The 19325-nt window shown below is 35.5% G+C and overlaps 2 protein-coding genes across 2 annotated transcripts; one reads left to right on the top strand and one right to left on the bottom strand.

The window, feature by feature from the left end:
- Positions 1-1532: 1532 nt before the first annotated feature.
- On the bottom strand, positions 1533-7908 carry LOC128175214 (E3 ubiquitin-protein ligase TRIM39-like). The gene is made up of 13 exons (XM_052840667.1): positions 7791-7908; positions 6109-6307; positions 5571-5690; positions 5414-5457; positions 5233-5329; positions 4777-4885; positions 4538-4648; positions 3406-3504; positions 2905-3031; positions 2641-2779; positions 2309-2344; positions 2062-2104; positions 1533-1759 (listed from the first exon to the last, which is right to left on the bottom strand). The coding sequence occupies exons 1-13, from the start codon at positions 7866-7868 to the stop codon at positions 1717-1719; spliced, it is 1245 nt and encodes a 414-aa protein (XP_052696627.1). The 5' UTR covers positions 7869-7908; the 3' UTR covers positions 1533-1716.
- A 73-nt stretch (positions 7909-7981) lies between these two features.
- LOC128175212 (uncharacterized) lies at positions 7982-18912 on the top strand. Its single transcript, XM_052840664.1, has 8 exons — positions 7982-8125; positions 11223-11321; positions 14531-14566; positions 14792-14897; positions 15194-16091; positions 16203-16226; positions 17045-17252; positions 17474-18912. Exons 2-8 carry the CDS (start codon positions 11291-11293, stop codon positions 17587-17589), a joined length of 1419 nt encoding a protein of 472 aa, XP_052696624.1. The 5' UTR covers positions 7982-8125; positions 11223-11290; the 3' UTR covers positions 17590-18912.
- Positions 18913-19325: the final 413 nt, after the last annotated feature.

The raw sequence follows: 19325 nt of genomic DNA, 5'->3' as shown, positions 1-19325 counted from the left end.
ATCTAGCAATACTTAATTCTGTATGATGTTGTATTACCTTATAATTTTGAACACCTGCTGTTCTTGAGAGAAAAAAAATTCAAAGATATATATTAAAACTTTGGTTTACATTTAATCACGTGGGGGGGGGGGGGGGTGAACCATTTGAGCAAATATATTTATATTCAATAAGGATGTTTGTACATACGTTTTGTTGTTCCAGACTCAGTGGTTACCTCCCCTCCTATAAGACCTGGTCCTTCATTTCAACAAACTTGATTCTCCATCTCTCATGTTTACGTTGGAATGCAATTCAAATTGAATTGGTTAGAGGTTACGAAGAAAACGATGAAAAAGTGAAAAATTTACACATGAAATTACAGATAGAAGCAGGACAATTAACATTCATTTGAGCCTTCACTCAGGAGAGCTAAAAATATACCGTATATAAATGACATACTCTGTAGCCATCGTACCATTAATGACCCCCCATGAATCCCCCCCCCCCCCCAAATGAATGAAAGGCAGTGTTTTACAAAAATTAACCTGTGAATTGTTACTCAGGTGAGTGGTGTGGCCTCTCGGCCTCTTGTTATAATAGCATTTATTATACTTTCATGTTTTATACTAAAATCTGATTGTTTTAGATTCAGTTTATTTTCCGTTCTATTACCCTCAGTGTTAGCAACACACTTGGCAACGGGTAACACTATATAAATAGTGCCTGTTTGGGAGGGTAACAGTATATAAATAGTGCCTGTTCGCGTCGGTTGACAATGGTTTTCGAGGGGTGTCAATTTCAACTGTTATCCTCCCAAACAGGCACTATTTATTTTGTTATACTGAATGTCTTTTTTAAAATTTTTAAGAAAATTTTACTGCTTTTATATAGGAATAACGTGAATTCTACAGCGAACCGTACGCGCATAATTTTCGCGCATGTAACATTTTTTAATATTACCCGTTGCCAAGTGCGTTGCTAACGCTGAGGGTAATAGTAAATATTATTAACTGCGTCTTAACCAATCAGATTTCAGTATTTAACATGAAAGTATAACAATTGAAATTGACACCCCGAGGAAACTATCATCAACCGACGCGAAGCGGAGGTTGACTATGGTTTTCGAGGGATGTCAATTTCAACTGTTATCCTCCCAAACATGCACTATTTGTTTTATTATACTGAATGCCTTAATATTAGAGATTTTTTTTACTGCTTTTATATAGAAATGAAGTGAATTCCACGGCGAACCGTACGCGCATAATTCACGCGCACGTAACAATTCGTTATGTTACCAGTTGCTAAGTGTGTTGCTAACGCTGAGGGTAATAGAACGGATTATCAACTGCGTCTAAACCATTCAGATTTCAGTATTTAACATGAAAGTATAACAAAACGAATTGTTACATGCGCGTGAATTACGCGTGCATGGTTCACCGAATAATTCACGTCATTCCTATATAAAAGCTGTAAAGTTTCAATTTCAACTGTAACCCTCCCAAACAGGCACTTTTTATAAAGTGGCATATTGTGCTTAAAACCTGATGAAATGAAATACACCAACACAAATTTAGGTGAGTCTCATTTAATAAATCACCGAGTCATTCACAAAAATATCACAGTATAAAAACAATGAATCAGCTGTCATAGCTCCAACAGTAGTAACGATAAATAATGTCTCTTTGTAAAAGAGATGTTTGTAAATGGATTTCTGATAGTGTTTGGGGTTCCTAGTCCTAGAGGACACATTTCTTCTTCCTAGGACAATAACAGCAAGCCCTGGGAAAAACAAATCACTTTTAATGTAAATGATAAACAATAAATTAAACTAAATCAAGTATTGAATTATTCGTTAAATATCTGTAGCACAAGATATAACATTATACATGTACAATGTTTTATGCAGAGAATATTGGGTGAAGACCACCTTTAGGAAACTGGGTTTTTTTTGCCCTCTCTTTACAATATATTAATTTTCCTATCAACCATCCTAAATTCCTTATACCTGCAACACAAATCTTGGCGAGCGCTCGCGAATACTTGCTCTGTTGAACAAGCCTCTGACACACAGACAGACTTACCATTCTGGTACATGGTTCATTATGTAAGGCACAACATCATGCCCTAAAACAAAACAAAATTACTCAAATAAGTAGTGTACATCATTCAAAATAACACAAATCACTAAGTATAGCGGTATTGTTGGTGAAACAATTGGAAGTGGTTCACGGTTTTGTTGTTTCGTATGTAATTTCTTAGATTGTTTGTTTGAATTTATTCTACATGTATTGGGGAGGAAACCTTGTTACTGCCTGTTTCACTACATACCTTTGTGACAAACATCCATGCATGGTCTACATATCCCTGAATAATAAAAAAAACACTTTAAGGTTTATAAAATTATTGATATATTTCAAAATAGATAAAATATATGATAAATTAATACCTTTATAAGCAACTTAGTCATTGGAAATTTAACATAATATCATCATATTTACGTTAACTTTATATTAATTTGATTTGTGATAACCATCAAATAGTTAGGAAATATCTTATCTTACATCTTTTGATGCAAGAAAATGGATAAGAAAATATGTGTTTGACAGTATCTGTTTGTCAGTAAGCACAACACATAATAAATCTCTCAGAATCTTACTCACACTTGAAAGAGCACTGTTTACAGTAAAAGTAGTCCACTGTCTCTTTCTTGTCCTTTTTAAAAGTCTGAACAAAGCACCGCTTGGGCAGGTCACTCTCACAGCGAAGACTTCCGTGAATAACGATCTCACTGTTTGGTTTCTGTTGAAATCATTAACAAAGATCAATAACTCAAAAATAGGCAATCAACCATAGTCACATTACAATCCAAAAACTTTATGATGAAATGGTATAACTAAGAAAAGACAAGGTAAATCAGCAGTTACCATTCCCAGCTGTAGAACGGGTCGACAGTCCGGAGACAGTACATGGACATCTGGATACTCCAGTCCATTGTACAGAATCTCCCTTATCATCTGCTGCTTCTCAAATGGATTACTCTTGGCAAATGGACTGGAAAAATCAAAAACAGTTCAAACTGGAATATTATTGATACTTGTGGAATCTAGCAACTTTTGTGGAAAAAACAAACTGTTGCTTCCCTTTGACAAAGAAACCTGTACCTTCCAGTTTATTATTACCAATAGCTCAGACTGCCAACAAGTATCTACCTGGTATTTCTTTAGAATATAATTTTGACTTATACTAATACTGACAGAATATACAACATCTGTTCATGATAATAAACCTTGGAAGAAATACATTTACATTGAAATTAAAATTTGAAAGAAGAAAACCAATTTAAATAGTTCATTAAATTCAAATTCCAATTCAACATGAAGTATTGAAAATGACATGAGAATGTTAAGAATTAGAGTCCTACTCACCCAAACAGGATGAAGTGGATGTCATCCCCCCAGGACACCACTGGGTTCCCTTTGGCCTTCATCGCTTCCTCCACTGCAAGCTTTATCCTGGTCAACGCCCTGGAATCATACATACATGTAAAATATTAAGTATCAAAATCAATACCTAATGTACATCATTTACTGCCCTGGAATCATAGATAGGATGTCACTGCTAGACTCAATATTACATGGCCACTGTCCTTGAATAATACACATCTTTAATATATCACACAATGAAACAGTATCAAGAGTTATCCTTCTTCTGAATAAAATTTTGCCGACTGATTTAATGGCTCTGTTTGAAAAAAAACAACATTTAAAACCTTGTTTAATAGATAAAAATTAAAAATATATAATATAGGGTCTGCCATACTATACAATTAGATTTTTATCCAGCAAGTTTGGTGCTTTCTATCAAGAGCCCTGGAAATCATCAAAAGTCTTACTATAGTCTGTCCCAAGATATTAATGCTGCATATTTGAACGATTTTTAATAAAAATACACATACCTGTGACAGAAGTGCAATTAAAATCGATGAAAGAGAAAATTCCCAAGATAACTTCATTCACACATTATCATTTTTCCCTTGTAAAAATTCACAAGAACGAAAACAGATTTCCTAAGGAGATTTATAATGGGGAGTGTTGACAACTTTTTTCCATTCGGGAGTATTCGGGACGCCTTGTGCAATTTTTCAACGTTATCATCCGGGCGTCTTCATCTCCTTGGCAATGGAAAAACCCCGTGGACTTTTTATTTTTATCCGTGTATTGATACTCGACAAGCTAGGGGGGGCATTTCAAAGGAGATATCTTGGGATTTTTTCATACTATTCAATGAACATCATCTGAACCAAGAGGTACTTATAAATATCAAATAATTTAAGGAAATATGTGGCAAAATATCTTGGGACAGACTAGTTATGCTGAATCCTTCATCCTTTTGTAGTACCAGAGATGTAGAATGCACATCATTTCAGTAATAATGCAAAAAATGTGACTACTCAAGAGTTAACAAATATATTTGCCTTAAAATGTGATAGCGATAAGTATAGTATGTAACTCTGGGAGGAATTAGCATTACATGTATAAACAAATAACACACGCTTACACATCAGCTGGAGCTAGGAGGAGATCGGAGAGGTGGATGCTCTTGTCTAAGACATTAATGGAGACCTTCATCGGGAGAACCTCTAGCGGTGGAATGTGACTCTGTAGATGTCTGAAACATACATTCAGAAGTATCAGAAAATGATATTGACCAAGGACATACCAGCTATATAGATGATCAATAAATCCAGACACCAAAAATATCATCAAATCTCTAGGTGTCTATGTTGCTTTTCTCACTTGTCAAATGCGTCTGCTATAAGCCGTGTACATGTTTCAAGTTCCTCTTGCAGCGATTTCTTTTGGTCAATAAGAGTGTTGTTTAAATCAGAGGTTTGTTGAGTTAGGTCTGAAAGTGAAACAAATGAAATTTGATGAAAATTGATTCGTTAATAGATTCTGTACTTTGAATTGTATATTGCCCTCCAATCAGTAAGAAAAAGATAATCTTTCAATTATATATATTCTCCTCACATAGCTTTTTGAATCTTGGCCATGAAAGTAAGATGAGCTCACTTTTGATCTCATTTTTCCACTATACATCCCCTTTGTAAAAGTGAGACTGAGACCAAAAGTAGGCTCTTCTAACTTTTATGGCCCAAGGGCCTGGTCTCTCAAAAAATATCAATGGCAATAAATTGAACCTCATGACAATAACAGGGCACTTTTATGGATATTGGTTTCACATGAACATACCCTCTTGAGAGAGATTCTTGATCTGTAGGTCAGAGATGGCTTTGCAATGTTCCCTGTCCAGAGTTACCATCTTCCTGTGAAACTCTGCTCTTAAATTCTGGAAAATAATCCTCAATTATATCTTTTTCCCTGATGAAAAGTATTGGATGAAAATATTTTGGAGAGCTGACTTTCTTCTTACCTGTAAATATTTTTCATGTGCTGCCAGGCTTCTTTTAAGGTGACCTTAAATGATAAAAATTAATGATATACCCATTATACAATAAATTCATGCAAGAATAGTTGTTCTAATTTGAAAGTTATTTCTCCTTTATTCTATATCAAAGTTTGGGACTCACTTTGTAAAACTTTCTCCACTGGGGAGAGTGGGATGTTCGAGGTCTCCTCATGGCTGACCGAGTTTATCAATGACTCAAAGTATTTCTCCTCCTCTCTTTCTCTCTCACAGGTGATGGTTGCTAATAATTTTAAAAACAGTACACAGTATGTAAAACATTAATATTAAAGTTATTTTTGTACTACAAGTGATTGCATATTAACAATCTGATAAAATTCAGCTGTTCTGATACGCCAACATTCTCAGTAGCATTTCAGATCAGCTGATTTTTATCATATTTCAACTAAAACATTATTGAAAATGTTGTTATTTTCTTTATAAAGGACTAAAATCAAGTTTGATATAGTTATATGAACTATATCAAATTTTGCTATAAACAACTCAAATATGTTCCACAAAAGTTCTACATAAAATTATAAAAGCTAAGAATGGAATAATCATTACAAAACAACTGAGTAACAGTTACATGTATTTACTTGTCAAGTATAATTCACTTGTACTATGTAGAACGTACATGTACTGATTTACTCATTCCTCACCTATAAGACTATCAAACTGGTGGTCCTTGATCAGAGAACTCTGCTCCAGGCGGGCGTTACAGCACGGACATGTATGCTTCCTGTCAACCCATTCCTTGATACAGGTGAAGCAGTACCTGTGTCCACAGGACGTCACAGTGGTGCTGGATAAGGAGTTCATGCATATTGAACACTGTAAGTAGTCCTCTAGCTTACTTATCTACAATCATTGCACAACCCATTAGTTTCAAATTCATTATAAATGAAAAAAAAAAGTTGGTGCACAACTTGATATTGCCATTGATTACAACAAATAACTCTACACTTTAATTGAATTCCAGCATATCCAGTAACAAATTACAAATGAAAGATTTAAGATTTTTAAAGGAAATATATATGTAGAAAACATTTTCATAAATATGAAAATAATTAGATGCGTTTTCTCAATTTATATGTTTTAAGGCATGCATGCATTCTTTTCAGAGAAATAAACTGACATGATCTTTGAATAAATGGCAATCTGATTTAAATCAGATCTTTGATCTGCTCCGACAAATTCGATATCACTACACAATTTGCGTTGCGATTTGTGTACACAGATTTGTGCTACGACAATTTGTGTAGCAACATCGAATTTGTCGTAGCGGATCAAACATCTGATATTAATCAGATTGAATAAATGGAAGCAAGCTTTCACCTTCTCTAATGAAAGTGGTAAATTATATGTTCTCTGCAGAAATATTAATTAATATGGGATGGTCAGACCAGAATGGCAGTGAAATAGAAAGCAATAGGTAGAGCACCTGACTTAGAGATTCAGGGGGGGGGGGTGTTGAAACCCCTTCTGATCCATTATTTTATTTCCCATCCCATTACATTTGGTGCCATGCTACACGCTGGAAATGACAGGTTAATTCCTGTGAGGGGAGAGAGCCTGGGTTGATCTTTCAGGGCGAAGATCATTTAAAGGCGAGCAATGTGATGGTAAGACCTGTTTGAATACCAGTGCCAGATAGCTCAAGCGGTGGCTAGCTATAAAGAGCACCTGATCAGGAATTCTGGGGGACCGGGTTTAAAATCCCGGTCTGAGGGCTGCGTTTTACAAAGGAACTTACGATAAAGTCATAAATATTTTCAGTCTCATGGAATGATATATAAAGAACAAAACTTAAACAGAGCTTTATTTATACAACTTCTCTGATGCCCATAATAATATTCTACAGACATGAGAATAAAACATTGATCAGTTTGTGATTAATAAGCATTCATTAATTTAGTCGTAAGTCGTAAGTTCTTTTGTAAAACGTAGCCCTGGTCTGTCATTATTTCTCCCATCCTGTTACAAAATTAATGTTTTAAAACTTTGCAAATGCATGTACTTCATACATATGTATACATCAACATTGTCTGCATTATATATTTGCAGAGCACATGCTATGTTTGAATTAAAAAATTGATCAGTGCAGCTAGGACTGAATGTATATAGGCCTGATTGCAGTTCTTAACATTTTTTGCTCTCATGTTGAAATGTCAACTTTCTAATGATTCATTACAAATTACACAAAATGTCATAATATCTAAAAATAAATTTTGAATGACGTTCCAAACATTAAGATCTTTTTTGCTCTTTTTAGTTTTACCTAAATAGTCATCTTAGCTTTAAAAATGTTATACTGAGAACAATACTATACATAAAACCTTACTGAAACAGTCAAAGGTAGATTGGATTCCTCCATCATGGATTTTCTCTTATTTCCGTTATTACTTACAATTTGTTTCATTTGACGTCTATTTTTAGAGTTCTAAATTTAGATTTAGAGTAATTGCGATTTAACAAACGTTTGTTGATTGGTTCCAGCCGTTTCCCTCCGAACCAATCAGAAAACGTCTTTCTAAGCATTCTGTCATCCGATTATTATCAAAATACGTCAAGTTACAGACAAAACAACACAGTGTGTGATTGTTTATTGCTAGACATTTCCCAGAATTATCAAAACAAAGCACATATCCAAAGATTCAACTAGACTTCATAAACACGGTAAGACTACTCGATTAATTTGGTTTTTGATTATCGTGGTGATTGGTGTAACGTTATTGAACTCTTGAATGTATTTAGCCGCGATTTTTCTAGGACTGGTAGTGCCGTATACAGGTAGTTATGTTCTGTATAGTACAAGTTCCCGTACGTCTGACAGCTGTTACGTAATACAGGTATCTGCGATCCTGATGATGCGTTACACATGGTCATATGGTTTTGGGTTTTGAAATTGCAAGGGCACTAGATTTATTTGCACCCTGGATGGCAGCTAGCAGCTTTACCAACAGGCACCTGAATTTTGACAAACAGTCGCTCAATAAGCCAAATGACAAAAAAATTCTACCCCCTCTAGATTTATTTTATATATAGAGGGGTAGAATTTTTCGATATTTGGCTTATTGAACAACTGATTGTAAAAAAATCAGGTGCCTGGGATTTACCCTACCCTTTTATGGTGTGTTACTCAAGTATGGGTGGAGTTTCACATAGGATGCTCACACTCATAAACATCATTATCAGGATTCATTGATACCTGAGTCAGGTTATGTCACTAAGCCCTGGGTCAGTGTCATTACAAATGGTCACGCTGGACATTAATTGGACAAATCACTGGTGTGATTGACAGGGATGAAACTTTCTTTTTCTCATGATAGGTGAAGTAAATTATTATGATACAGTTTGTTGTCATTTCAGTCAATGAAAATAATTTACCAAACAAATGAATGCAAACATTCATTCAACACTGGTGCATTACTGTTGTGAGTGCTAATGATGCAGATAAATTTGTGTTGATAATCAATTAGAGATGAATATAAAGTTAAATGAAATAGCCCCCTCACAGTAACTGTTGTACTTCTCTTTTGTAGGGCAAATTGATATGGTTTGGGGAAGTTAATGTCGGTAGGCAAAGTGAGGTGAATTAAACAATTAATGTTACGTCATATTTCAGAATCACCAAAATGTGTCAATTTGCCCAGCAAGAGCAGTACGGCAGTTACTGTGAAGGTCTATAGAACAATCCCACCAGCACATTGATTCGGTTTGAATACTTACAAATGTTATCAAGCCCAAGTCAATTACACCAGTTTTCAGGATTCAGTTATCCTGGGAAGGAAGGATTTGTTAAGTTTGTTGATGTACATGAAACAGCTGACATGACATTTGTTGTAATCAATGCTTGGTTGATTGATATACAAGTAGCTGATAGTTATACATGTACCATAGATAAATTAATTTATGTTATATAGATTTTATCAGTCAAATATCAATACATCAGGCAGTTTGTTGTCTTTTGTGTCTTGCATGAACTTGATCTGTCGGAGATATCATAAACGGCTCAGAACCTGTAACTTGAAATTGATAGGGAAAGGAATTATTGAAAAATGTTGAATTTAGAAGATTTGAGTTTCCGCTGTCCATTATTGTCAAGAAGTGTTTCATTGCATGTATGAACAATTCATCTTCATCAATTATATGTCAGTCATGAGTCAGGTACATTCATATTGACTGCCAGGGACAGGTACATACAGAGGGATTAAATAAACCACCCAATATATACATCTGTACCAACACATTTACATGTGTTACTTAAAAAACTTCTGTTGGAATCAAAAACAAAGCCTAAATAGCATTATTTGAAATTAGACAAATGATGGCATCCAAACTGTCACATTTTCATCTGAAAACTGGATTTTTTAAGTCTGCTAAATTGATTTCATTTAAAAAAAACAAATTTTAATCTGTCTGTTTTTAACTGTTCACAAAAACAAATTTTATGAGGTTTCTGTATGAACATTAGTTCTTTGAAATAGCTTAATTATATGTTAATAAAGAAATAGAGAAAAAAAATGTAATAAATGAATTGCTAGTACATAAACATGATAATGTACAGACTTAAAGGGAAGATTAAGGCATTCCTTTGACAATTGTTTGACATTTATATAAATAATTGTTAAGGTCATGTGATTTGTGAATATGAAGTAGAAGTAAAAGATATGATAGACATTACTTTTGTCAGTGGAACATTTTCATATTATTTGAGATGAGGGATGTGTTTAACACAACACAGGTAAGAGACATTCTCTACGTACAGTAGAATGTAAGTAAAATATAAACGACAAGAATTACCGTATACAGATTGGATAATTAATGGAGAGAACTCTGAAGACAACGACTGTCGCCACTTGTGAATAATTCATAAATCTGACACACTTGTTTTAACATCATCACGGTTGGGTAACTATTTTACATACACATTTTTCTCCAGGTAAGTGTGTGAGTGTGTACAGGTGAAACTACACACAAAGTTAAACACAGGTAAAAATTTGATTAACAAAGGTAGAAGCAGGTGAGAAAAGGGTCTTTAGATAATTAGAGGTATGAAGGACATAGAGAAACTTAAGACTGGCCGCTACATAATATTATCAGCACGGACGGAGGTAAAACGTCATTGGTTGGTGTTTGTTAGGTCCCATATTAACCAGGGGGCGTACACATGGGACATGTCGTCCTTTCTCCACAGACAGAAATGTGTGTACTGATACTGGCTGGCTCAAGCTGTCAAATCGACATGTTTTTGTATCATAGCTAGTCTGCACAGGCCATCAATACTGACAAAATTAGTCTATCCTTGGAGCCTCTGTATAGTACTGCTGGCCAACGTATGTATTTTAATGGTGGTGTAAAGTGTTTACATTTGGGAGAGAAGTTGTGTATCTTTTTGTTTGATGGTGTTTACACTTTCATCCTAGTGTCATCTGAGCTTATCTTTCATGGACTGTAAAGTAGATATAGGTAATTCTTAATGAAGTTTTTGATATATTCATGCAGGTGAAAATATATACCCAGTACAAATAATATCTGCTTTCAGGAAGTATGAGAGAAAAAAAGATAAATACCTTTGTCCTGTTGTTTGTATATTTGTTGTTATTGAGGAAGATTGATATACTCAGTAGTCAGTATTAATGCAGTGCTGGGGATCCCCTGCCTATCTCAGGTTAAGGGGGTGACTTCAATGATTAGACAAGACAAGTTTTAGGTACCTAACTCTCCGACACCTTGTCTGATTAACAGTTATATAACTAATTAACTATTACAGGTGAACAGGAATCGAGGAGAATTATGATTGACTGAGGCATTTTGAGGAGTAGCACGGACTGAGTGAGGATGAACGAGGCTGCAGAGGTGACTGTTGTTGGTAAGTACACACCTCATATTGAGGATTTCAACAAGGATGGCCATTTTTTTATATCATGATTAAAGATATGATGATGATCATATAAATGCTTCCAGTGAAAGTAGAAAATTATCACTGAAGCATCATGTAAAGAAGCAACTTTACTGATCAGCTTGTGTATACCAGGTGGTAAGGAGGTTTAGACACTGTCAAAATTACATAAACCATTGTCTTACATGTAAATATTGACATACTATTAATATAGAAGTAAGATAATGCATTGATTGTAGTTGTTGTAACATACCTGGTATAGATAATGATTGATATGTCAGTGCATATATTCAAAAGACATTTTATATAAAAGATTTATTTATGGCATTTAAAAAAGTTAGTACCAGATACTGGGAGCTGTATTTAAGGAGATTAGCTTAAAGAAGAATGGACATGTCTTCTGTACCAAAGGTTTGAGTTTCATATTGGTGTTACATAAATTGGTTGTTTAGAAGGGGTGACATGGTGGTTGACTAGAATAATTTGTCTGTACAACTACATGCAATATATGTACATACAATATACACATGTACATACTGAGATAGTTAGTACATGTAATTAGCATGCACATTACCTGTATTCAGTCTAGTTGTTATATACCAGTCATGTCTGAGGTGTTTTTGTTATATACATATACTCTTCAAAATAAGAAACGCATGAAGTTATTTGGGTAGATACTAAGGCAATCAAGATAAAAGAGTCATAAGATATTTTATATGAAATAAATTAATTCAACATCACATAAAGTTTTAAATGATCATTTCTGATAAGAGTTTCCTGCACATCGAAAGTTCAAGGTCACAAATGTTCAATATCTTGTATGCCCCAATAATAACGGCCTGGCATCGTCTCCCTATTGATGACGTCAAGTTCCTAATCAGTTGCTGGGGAATGTTAGTCCACTCTGCTTGTAATGCTTGCACACGACTTGTTGCAGCGACTGGGGTGCAGGTTGCCACTGTCTGACACATCTGTCTAGTTCATCCCAAAGATGCTCTATTGGGTTTAGATCTGGTGATTTGGAGGGCCAAGGAAGAAGAGTAATGTTGTCTGTCTGTAGGAAAGTTGTAGTAAGTCTTGCTGTATGCGGGCTGGCATTGTCATGTTGAAAAATTCTGCCATTATTCTGCATTATTGGAACAGTGTGTGGTTGCAGTATTTCGTCACAGTACCGCTGAGCCGTCAAAGTACCGTTAACGTGTACCAGATCTGTTCTTCCGGTATGGGATATTGCAGCCCACATGATGACACTTCTGCCTCCAAATCTGACGACTTCCTTGACGCAATTAGCTGCAAAACGCTCATGCTGTCGTCTGTAGACCTTTGCTTGACCATATGCATGGTGCAACAAGAACCTTGATTCATCACTGAACCAAACGGTATTCCAGCGCTGTTGTGGCCATGAAACTCTATGCGTGCGAGACCATTGAAGCCTGTATTGACGATGTTGTCGGTTCAAAACAATAGCTCTTACGACGTTTTGCTCAGATACCAGCATCTTGTAGCCGGTTTCTGACCGTTTGATCGGAGATTCTATGCCCTCCAGGAATGGATGAAGCAGTATAGGTTGCTGTTCTGAATCGTTCACGGAAATGCTGTAACCTGATGTAGCGGTGTTGATCAGCAGTGGTGACCCTTGGTCAGCCTGACCTTGGAAGGTCACGGGTTGACCCATGCTGTCGAAACCTATTCCAAGGATGAGAAATGGTACTCTGGTTTACATTAAAGACCCTTGCTACAGCTGTCTGAGATTCACATGCTTCTAATCTACCAATAGTATTGTTGTGCTGGGCGTCATTTAGACGTGGTATAATGTGCGAGTCTACGGTCAAAAGAAAGAACCGATTTTCACATCGAAAACCCCTGATTTTGAAATGTCTAGAGACGCGATTTAGCATGAAAAGCATGCGTTGTCGATTTAAATTTGCTTTTTGTGAAAATTCAGGACACTCCTTTTAAATGACCTTTAATCAAAACAATGAGTTTGAATTCAAAACAGTCTTTAATTATCAATTTTCGGTAAAATATAATTTAAACTGCACAATGTTTAAAAACTATTTTTCAAGAAAAAAATAATGCTAAAGGTACATGTACTGGGCTTGGTTAATTATTAAAACATTCTTAATCAGTGATTGAAAATCAGCTTTATTAATTATAAGTACCAAGTTAGGCATACCTTGAAACTTTGCTCTTGTTTAGTAAAATGAATTATTTCTTCCACAATTCTGTTCTATATAGGGGTTCCTTAAGTTTGTAAAATTTCAAACATATATACATTGATTGAAACATGCATGTCTATCATTATTTGAGATGAGGTAGTTTTAATTAAACACCTGTATGAGTTGATGGTGATTTGTAAGGTTGCAGTGCTTTTGTCAAGGACTAACTTGTCACCAAATGATTTGTTTTCTGATCCATTCAAGACCTCGGGATTCAGAAGGTAGAAATCCTGAACAAATGAGTAGATTATGGAATGTGTCAGACGTGAGTATATTAGGTGGGCGGCCCCGGGCCATTCATGCCATTACATGTACGTTACCGTCAGGCACACACCAGCTCTCTCTTAATCTCTCCACAAAATACATGCCTGACCTTTCAGTTTTCCCTGCAGAAGTTTTTACACCATAAATGACAACAAAAAATGCAAAGTGAATAAGTACTGGTCACATGTTGATGTAAATTAGCAGTATATTGTATAAACAAACAGGGAACTAAACTTTATTTTCCAATTGTTGACGAGATGTTTTATTGAACCAAGTGAATACCATCAAAGTCCAGTGTCTCTCTCCACATAATCACATATTTATGCTGATTAACTTAATTAGTCGTGTAATTGATTGACCACTCCCAGTTTATAGCACCTAATTTACAGTATCTTAAGGATGTCAATGTTACATGTAAGATCTCCTATTCCTGTACAACAAAACAAGCCCACTGTTATAGCTTGAGCCAGTTTAGCAGGTCTGACCCTTCTAACGAGTACCAGAGTTCTGTACACCTCACAGAGAGGCTGTCAATTATCTGATTGACCTTAGGACCCCATCCTTCTTCTTAAGGAGATGGGTGATATCTGATCTAGCTTTTTTTGTGCAGTTTTGTCAACATGTAAGGCATTTTGAGTAGATGATAAAAAAGAATGAGGAATGAAAAAAATCAGAGCTTTTCTGTTTATATTACAGTTGTTAGTGCTAAAGGCTTACAGAGCAAAAGACAAGGTAAGATCTCTCTCTCTCTCTCTCTCTCTCTCTCTCTCTCTCTCTTTCTGTTGTATGATGGTGATTAAGAAAGCATTTATATTTCTCTTTATAGGCATATTAATTAAAGAAAGTTGTAAAATGATAGTTCAGTAGATTGATTAATCTAAAAATATTAACTTCTTTGACATTTCTTAGCTTCAACTCAAATATGGTATTTAAAAAGGATTCTTCCATTTCTTGCAGGAAAATGTAAATTCTCTGTAATTTTTGGGGTGGGCTCTAAGAAATACAGAACAACAGTGGTAAAGGATCCAGATGGAAATCCAGAATGGAACGAGGAATCTACCATGTAAGTTTTGTAATCGAAATGGTAAATGGATGGACAGAAAAAAAGCTCAGTCTAGAAACAGCATATTGTATACCGGTAATTGTGGAAAAGTTATAAGTTACAATTTAAAATAGTCATGTTGACTTGTGTTATTTATTTATTTTGTTAATGAAATTTTTATTCGTTAATTATAATGTAGGACGATATCTTTGGAAAATTACATTCTTGGTCATATTCAACCAACATTCATCATTAAAATAAATAAATAGCTTAGTTAAGATTGGTCCATTCCAATGCCAGAATTGTTTTATTTATAGACAAGTGACGAACCCCCTGGACCAGGTCTTTTTCTATGTGACAGAGAAGGATGACATCCTTGGTCAGGTGAATATACCTGTCACCAGTCTCTCGGGACCACCTGGGCACATCACCATAGTGTCCCTACAGCCCCACAAAAAGTGCCCCAACCCCAAGGGAGAACTCATCTATAGGTGCCATGTATCCCAGTATAGGCAGGCACATACCCCGGTCATCAAAACAGGGAGTCCCAACAGTCTCCGGACAAACTCTGCCACCCTCAACTTCAAAAAGAGGTTCAGCTTGGCCAATTCCCCTGTCATCAACCTCAAGAACCGCAAAGAGAGCAAGCAGGGGGGAGGGTCCAAGTTATCCACCCTCAACAAAAAATTCTCCCGGTCCATCCAGGATATTTTTAGCTTTGGGAAATCCCATCAGGATGAGGAGAATGATAAACAGATGAAATCTAGGGGACACAATTACATGAGCATCGGGATTGGGATGGACTCGGCCGGCAAGTGCCCCGTAATCACCTCGGTTACCCCGTCATGTGGTCTGATAGAAGGAGGCACCAAGGTGACCATTGAAGGCAGAAACTTAGGCATGAGTAAGGCAGACATTGTGGACTTGACTATTTGTGAGTGTGAATGTGTTGATTCTGTGGTATGGGAATCCTCCAATAGAATCTACTGTACGACCAAACCATCTCTGGCAGGAATCGGAAACGTTGAGATAGAGACGGAATCTGGCGGCATTGGTTGCCTGAGACAGGCCTACAGCTATGTGGAGGAACTTCCCCCAGAGGGAGAGGTCAGCTACCCTGAGGGTGATCAGACGGACGGACGGCAGTCGGCCAGCTTCACCATTGGCAGCGACAGTTTGCCCCCATCCCCCCAGACACCCAAGAAGACAGTACAGGTATCACATTTAAACACACCCGTACTGTTTTGTGTGTTATAGCAGACTCTGCACTGTTTACTGTAATGTTAAGTTAGACTGTTTGATGATGTGTTGTTGTGTGTGTATTAGAAATCACATTCCTGTAGGATAAAGGTGAGACACTACAATACCTGTCTTAAAATTTGTCCCTTATTAAACAACGCTTCCTTCTACCCTCCTCTCTTCCCAATCTGTTAACACTATCTTTGCATTATAAACTCAGGTGATATGTTTTGTTCAAGCAATCTAAGGGAGCAGATCAAAAGAACATGAAAATTTTTTTTAAGAAGCACAGTGAAACAAATTTAAAAATAACAAATCTATGGTTGACTTTCTTACTTCTCTGATAATAAGATCACTATACACCATTTCTTACATGGTCTGTAAGTTTGACCAGGCTAAGAGTGCAGTACCTGTGACTATGGGAATTGCATGATTAGAACAATGATTTTAAATTCATCAACTTGGGTTATAGCATGTTTCACACTACCAGCTGAATAATGTTTTCTTCATTTTAAAATAATTTAAGCACTTTTATGTTCTTTTAATACTTTTAAATGCATGTTTAATACTTGTAATTATAATTTGTACATGATCCTCAATATCATTCCATTTATCATTCAATTAGTTAAAACAAACTTATTTAAAATTTTGCTACCATGTAAAACTCTCTGTATAATTTGTTTTTAGGAAGAAAAAACAGAAATATATATATATAATTTTTCGTGAGTGCAAAATTAAAAAAAAAAACTTTAAGTTCTTGCGTACAACAGTTTTCCTATTTGCAACTTTATTTCCATAGGAGACTTCTATACACATTTAAAACATAGAAAATCTCATTACATTCTTGATATAATATAATCAAAAATAAATAAAAATTTATCTTTCAAACATAACAGGTATTATTATATTTTGGATTTCTGTCCTGATAGCTTATTTTGCCCCGGGCTGAGAGCACTGAGAATGTTCAAGGAGACGGACAGCCAAAGAACCACTTCATGAAACACAAGCGGCGCGCCAGTGAGGGATATATTCTGTCCCCATCCTCAAAGTACAGTCATGGACCCCCCAGTCCAGAACCACCACCCTCCATGGACCACCTCCTCTGTCAGATAGAGAAACTGAAACTAGAGAATATAGGTAACAGTCATAATGTGTCAAATAGGGAAACTGAAACTAAAAGTTATACATAAAAGTTGTAATATTTTAGATAATTGTAGAGAATTGTAAAGTACATGACAAAAATTTAGAGTGTGCATTAAGAAGTAAACAAATTTTGAAAAATCACTTCCAAGATGCAACCAGTGTTCTTTTCATGTAAAAAGGCTGTTTAAGTTTTCACAATGAATCCTTTTTTTCAGCGCTCCGTCAGGAAAACAAGGACATGAAGTCGTATATTGACCGTCTCCTCCCTAAGGTCATAATGAACTGTCCTGAGGCTCTGGAGGCGGAGAGGTATCTCAACAAAATGGGTTAACATTGCCAAGGGGCCAAGTGCATTAAAATCAACCTTAAAGAAACTTACTTAAATTGATAAACTAGGTCACTATGCATAATTTACCAGTCGATGAACTGTAGCACCGCCTTAAACCATTCCACACAGCCAGACACTACCTGGTGACAGATGAAACTGTCAGGGAAAGATAACTCCGAACAAGAGGAAACATAGCCAACAGTCAGAAGGTGTAGCATCGCTGTATGATAGGATTGCATGGGTACATGTAGAGTGTGTGTATGTGTGTGTGTTGTTTCCTTTTTCTATATTTTTTGTGTGAATTCTCCATTTGGAATGTGATTATGAGGCTGTTTGGATAACTGTTATTAAGCAATGAATTGTGATATTTACATTGATGGAGAATTGTGATAGATTTTCAAACCATGTTTTTACCAGATTTTGTAAATATGACTGTGAATATATTTTCATTCATGATGCCCTAAGGTACTCTAATTGACTAATACTTGCTGCATAACACAATAAGTTATTTTGTGTAGTTCTACAAAGTATTCATCATCTTTTATGTTTGTACTTTGCTATTAGTATTTTTATAAAACATGTACTTTAAGCAACAGTTGAAAACATAGGACCAAACAAGAATTTATAATTTATTGACATGAACTTTGACTTGTATTTATGAAAATTATTGAGTTGGAACTAGATCTGAAGAATTTTTTTTTTTGGTGGCAAGTTTTAGATTTGGTTGTGATTTTTTTTTTACAAAAAGCTAGAAGTTGAAGATCTGCATGAATCTTTTCCAGGGTTTGCTTTTTTAATTTTGATTTTTTTTTTAACTTAGAAGGATTGCTCTATATTTTGAATTTAGAGTGTCCTTGTTTTGATAGTGCTATACAACAGGTATCTGTGTATATATGTGGATCTGTAACATATCACCTGTACAGGTAAACTGTAAACTGGATTTTACCGGGGTACATGTATTGCCTTTACACCTAACATATCTTGTTTAACACATTTATAGCTTCAAGCATTATTCAGCATTGTGCAGTCAAACAGTTTTTCCTCTCACTGTCTAGTAATTTGATACAGCAATTGTTTGATTTTAAGTTTGTTTTTAATTTTCCAAAACAAAAAAAATGCTAATTATTGTTTTCAGACTTCTGTATTTTAATTTTGAAATGTTTTAGTTAAGATGTAGTGTCCTTAAAGCCTGGTTAAATTTTTATTGAGTTTATGGAAATCATGAGGAGGTTATTTTTAGGGGAAAATGACAGAAAATTGATCAAGGTTGTGAACTGTTACCATGGTTATCATTGTTGATGAAATTAAAACCTGTTATGCAACGTACATACAAATTTTGTGTTTTGTAACTCTAAGAGAAGTAACTCTAATATGCTTTCACTCCCCAGTGGATATGGAATACCTCGCTAACAAACTAAAAATGGTCCAAAGCAACAAAAAAACATCCACTACAAACACTCTTATTTTATGCCACAAAGAAGAAATAATACCAAAAATAAAATGAAAATAGGGTTAGTAAGTATAAAAAATATTTCCATATTTAGGGCCCAGCAAGGATTTGCGGGTGCTGTATAGTAATCACTCTGTCCGTCCGTCCTTCTGTCTGTCCATCTGTCACTTCCGTCCACAATTTTTCTGTTTTTTTTCTAATAACTTTTTTTATGGTTGCCCAATCAAGTTCAAATTTGGTATGGTAGTTCAGTAGGCAGAAATACATATTTTGATGCTAAGTTTGGTTC

Source organism: Crassostrea angulata, chromosome 3 (assembly GCF_025612915.1).
Source record: "Crassostrea angulata isolate pt1a10 chromosome 3, ASM2561291v2, whole genome shotgun sequence".
NCBI lineage: Eukaryota > Metazoa > Mollusca > Bivalvia > Ostreida > Ostreidae > Magallana > Magallana angulata.
The sequence above is the reverse complement of the archived record's forward strand: the minus strand, read 5'-3'. Positions and strand labels throughout refer to the sequence as shown.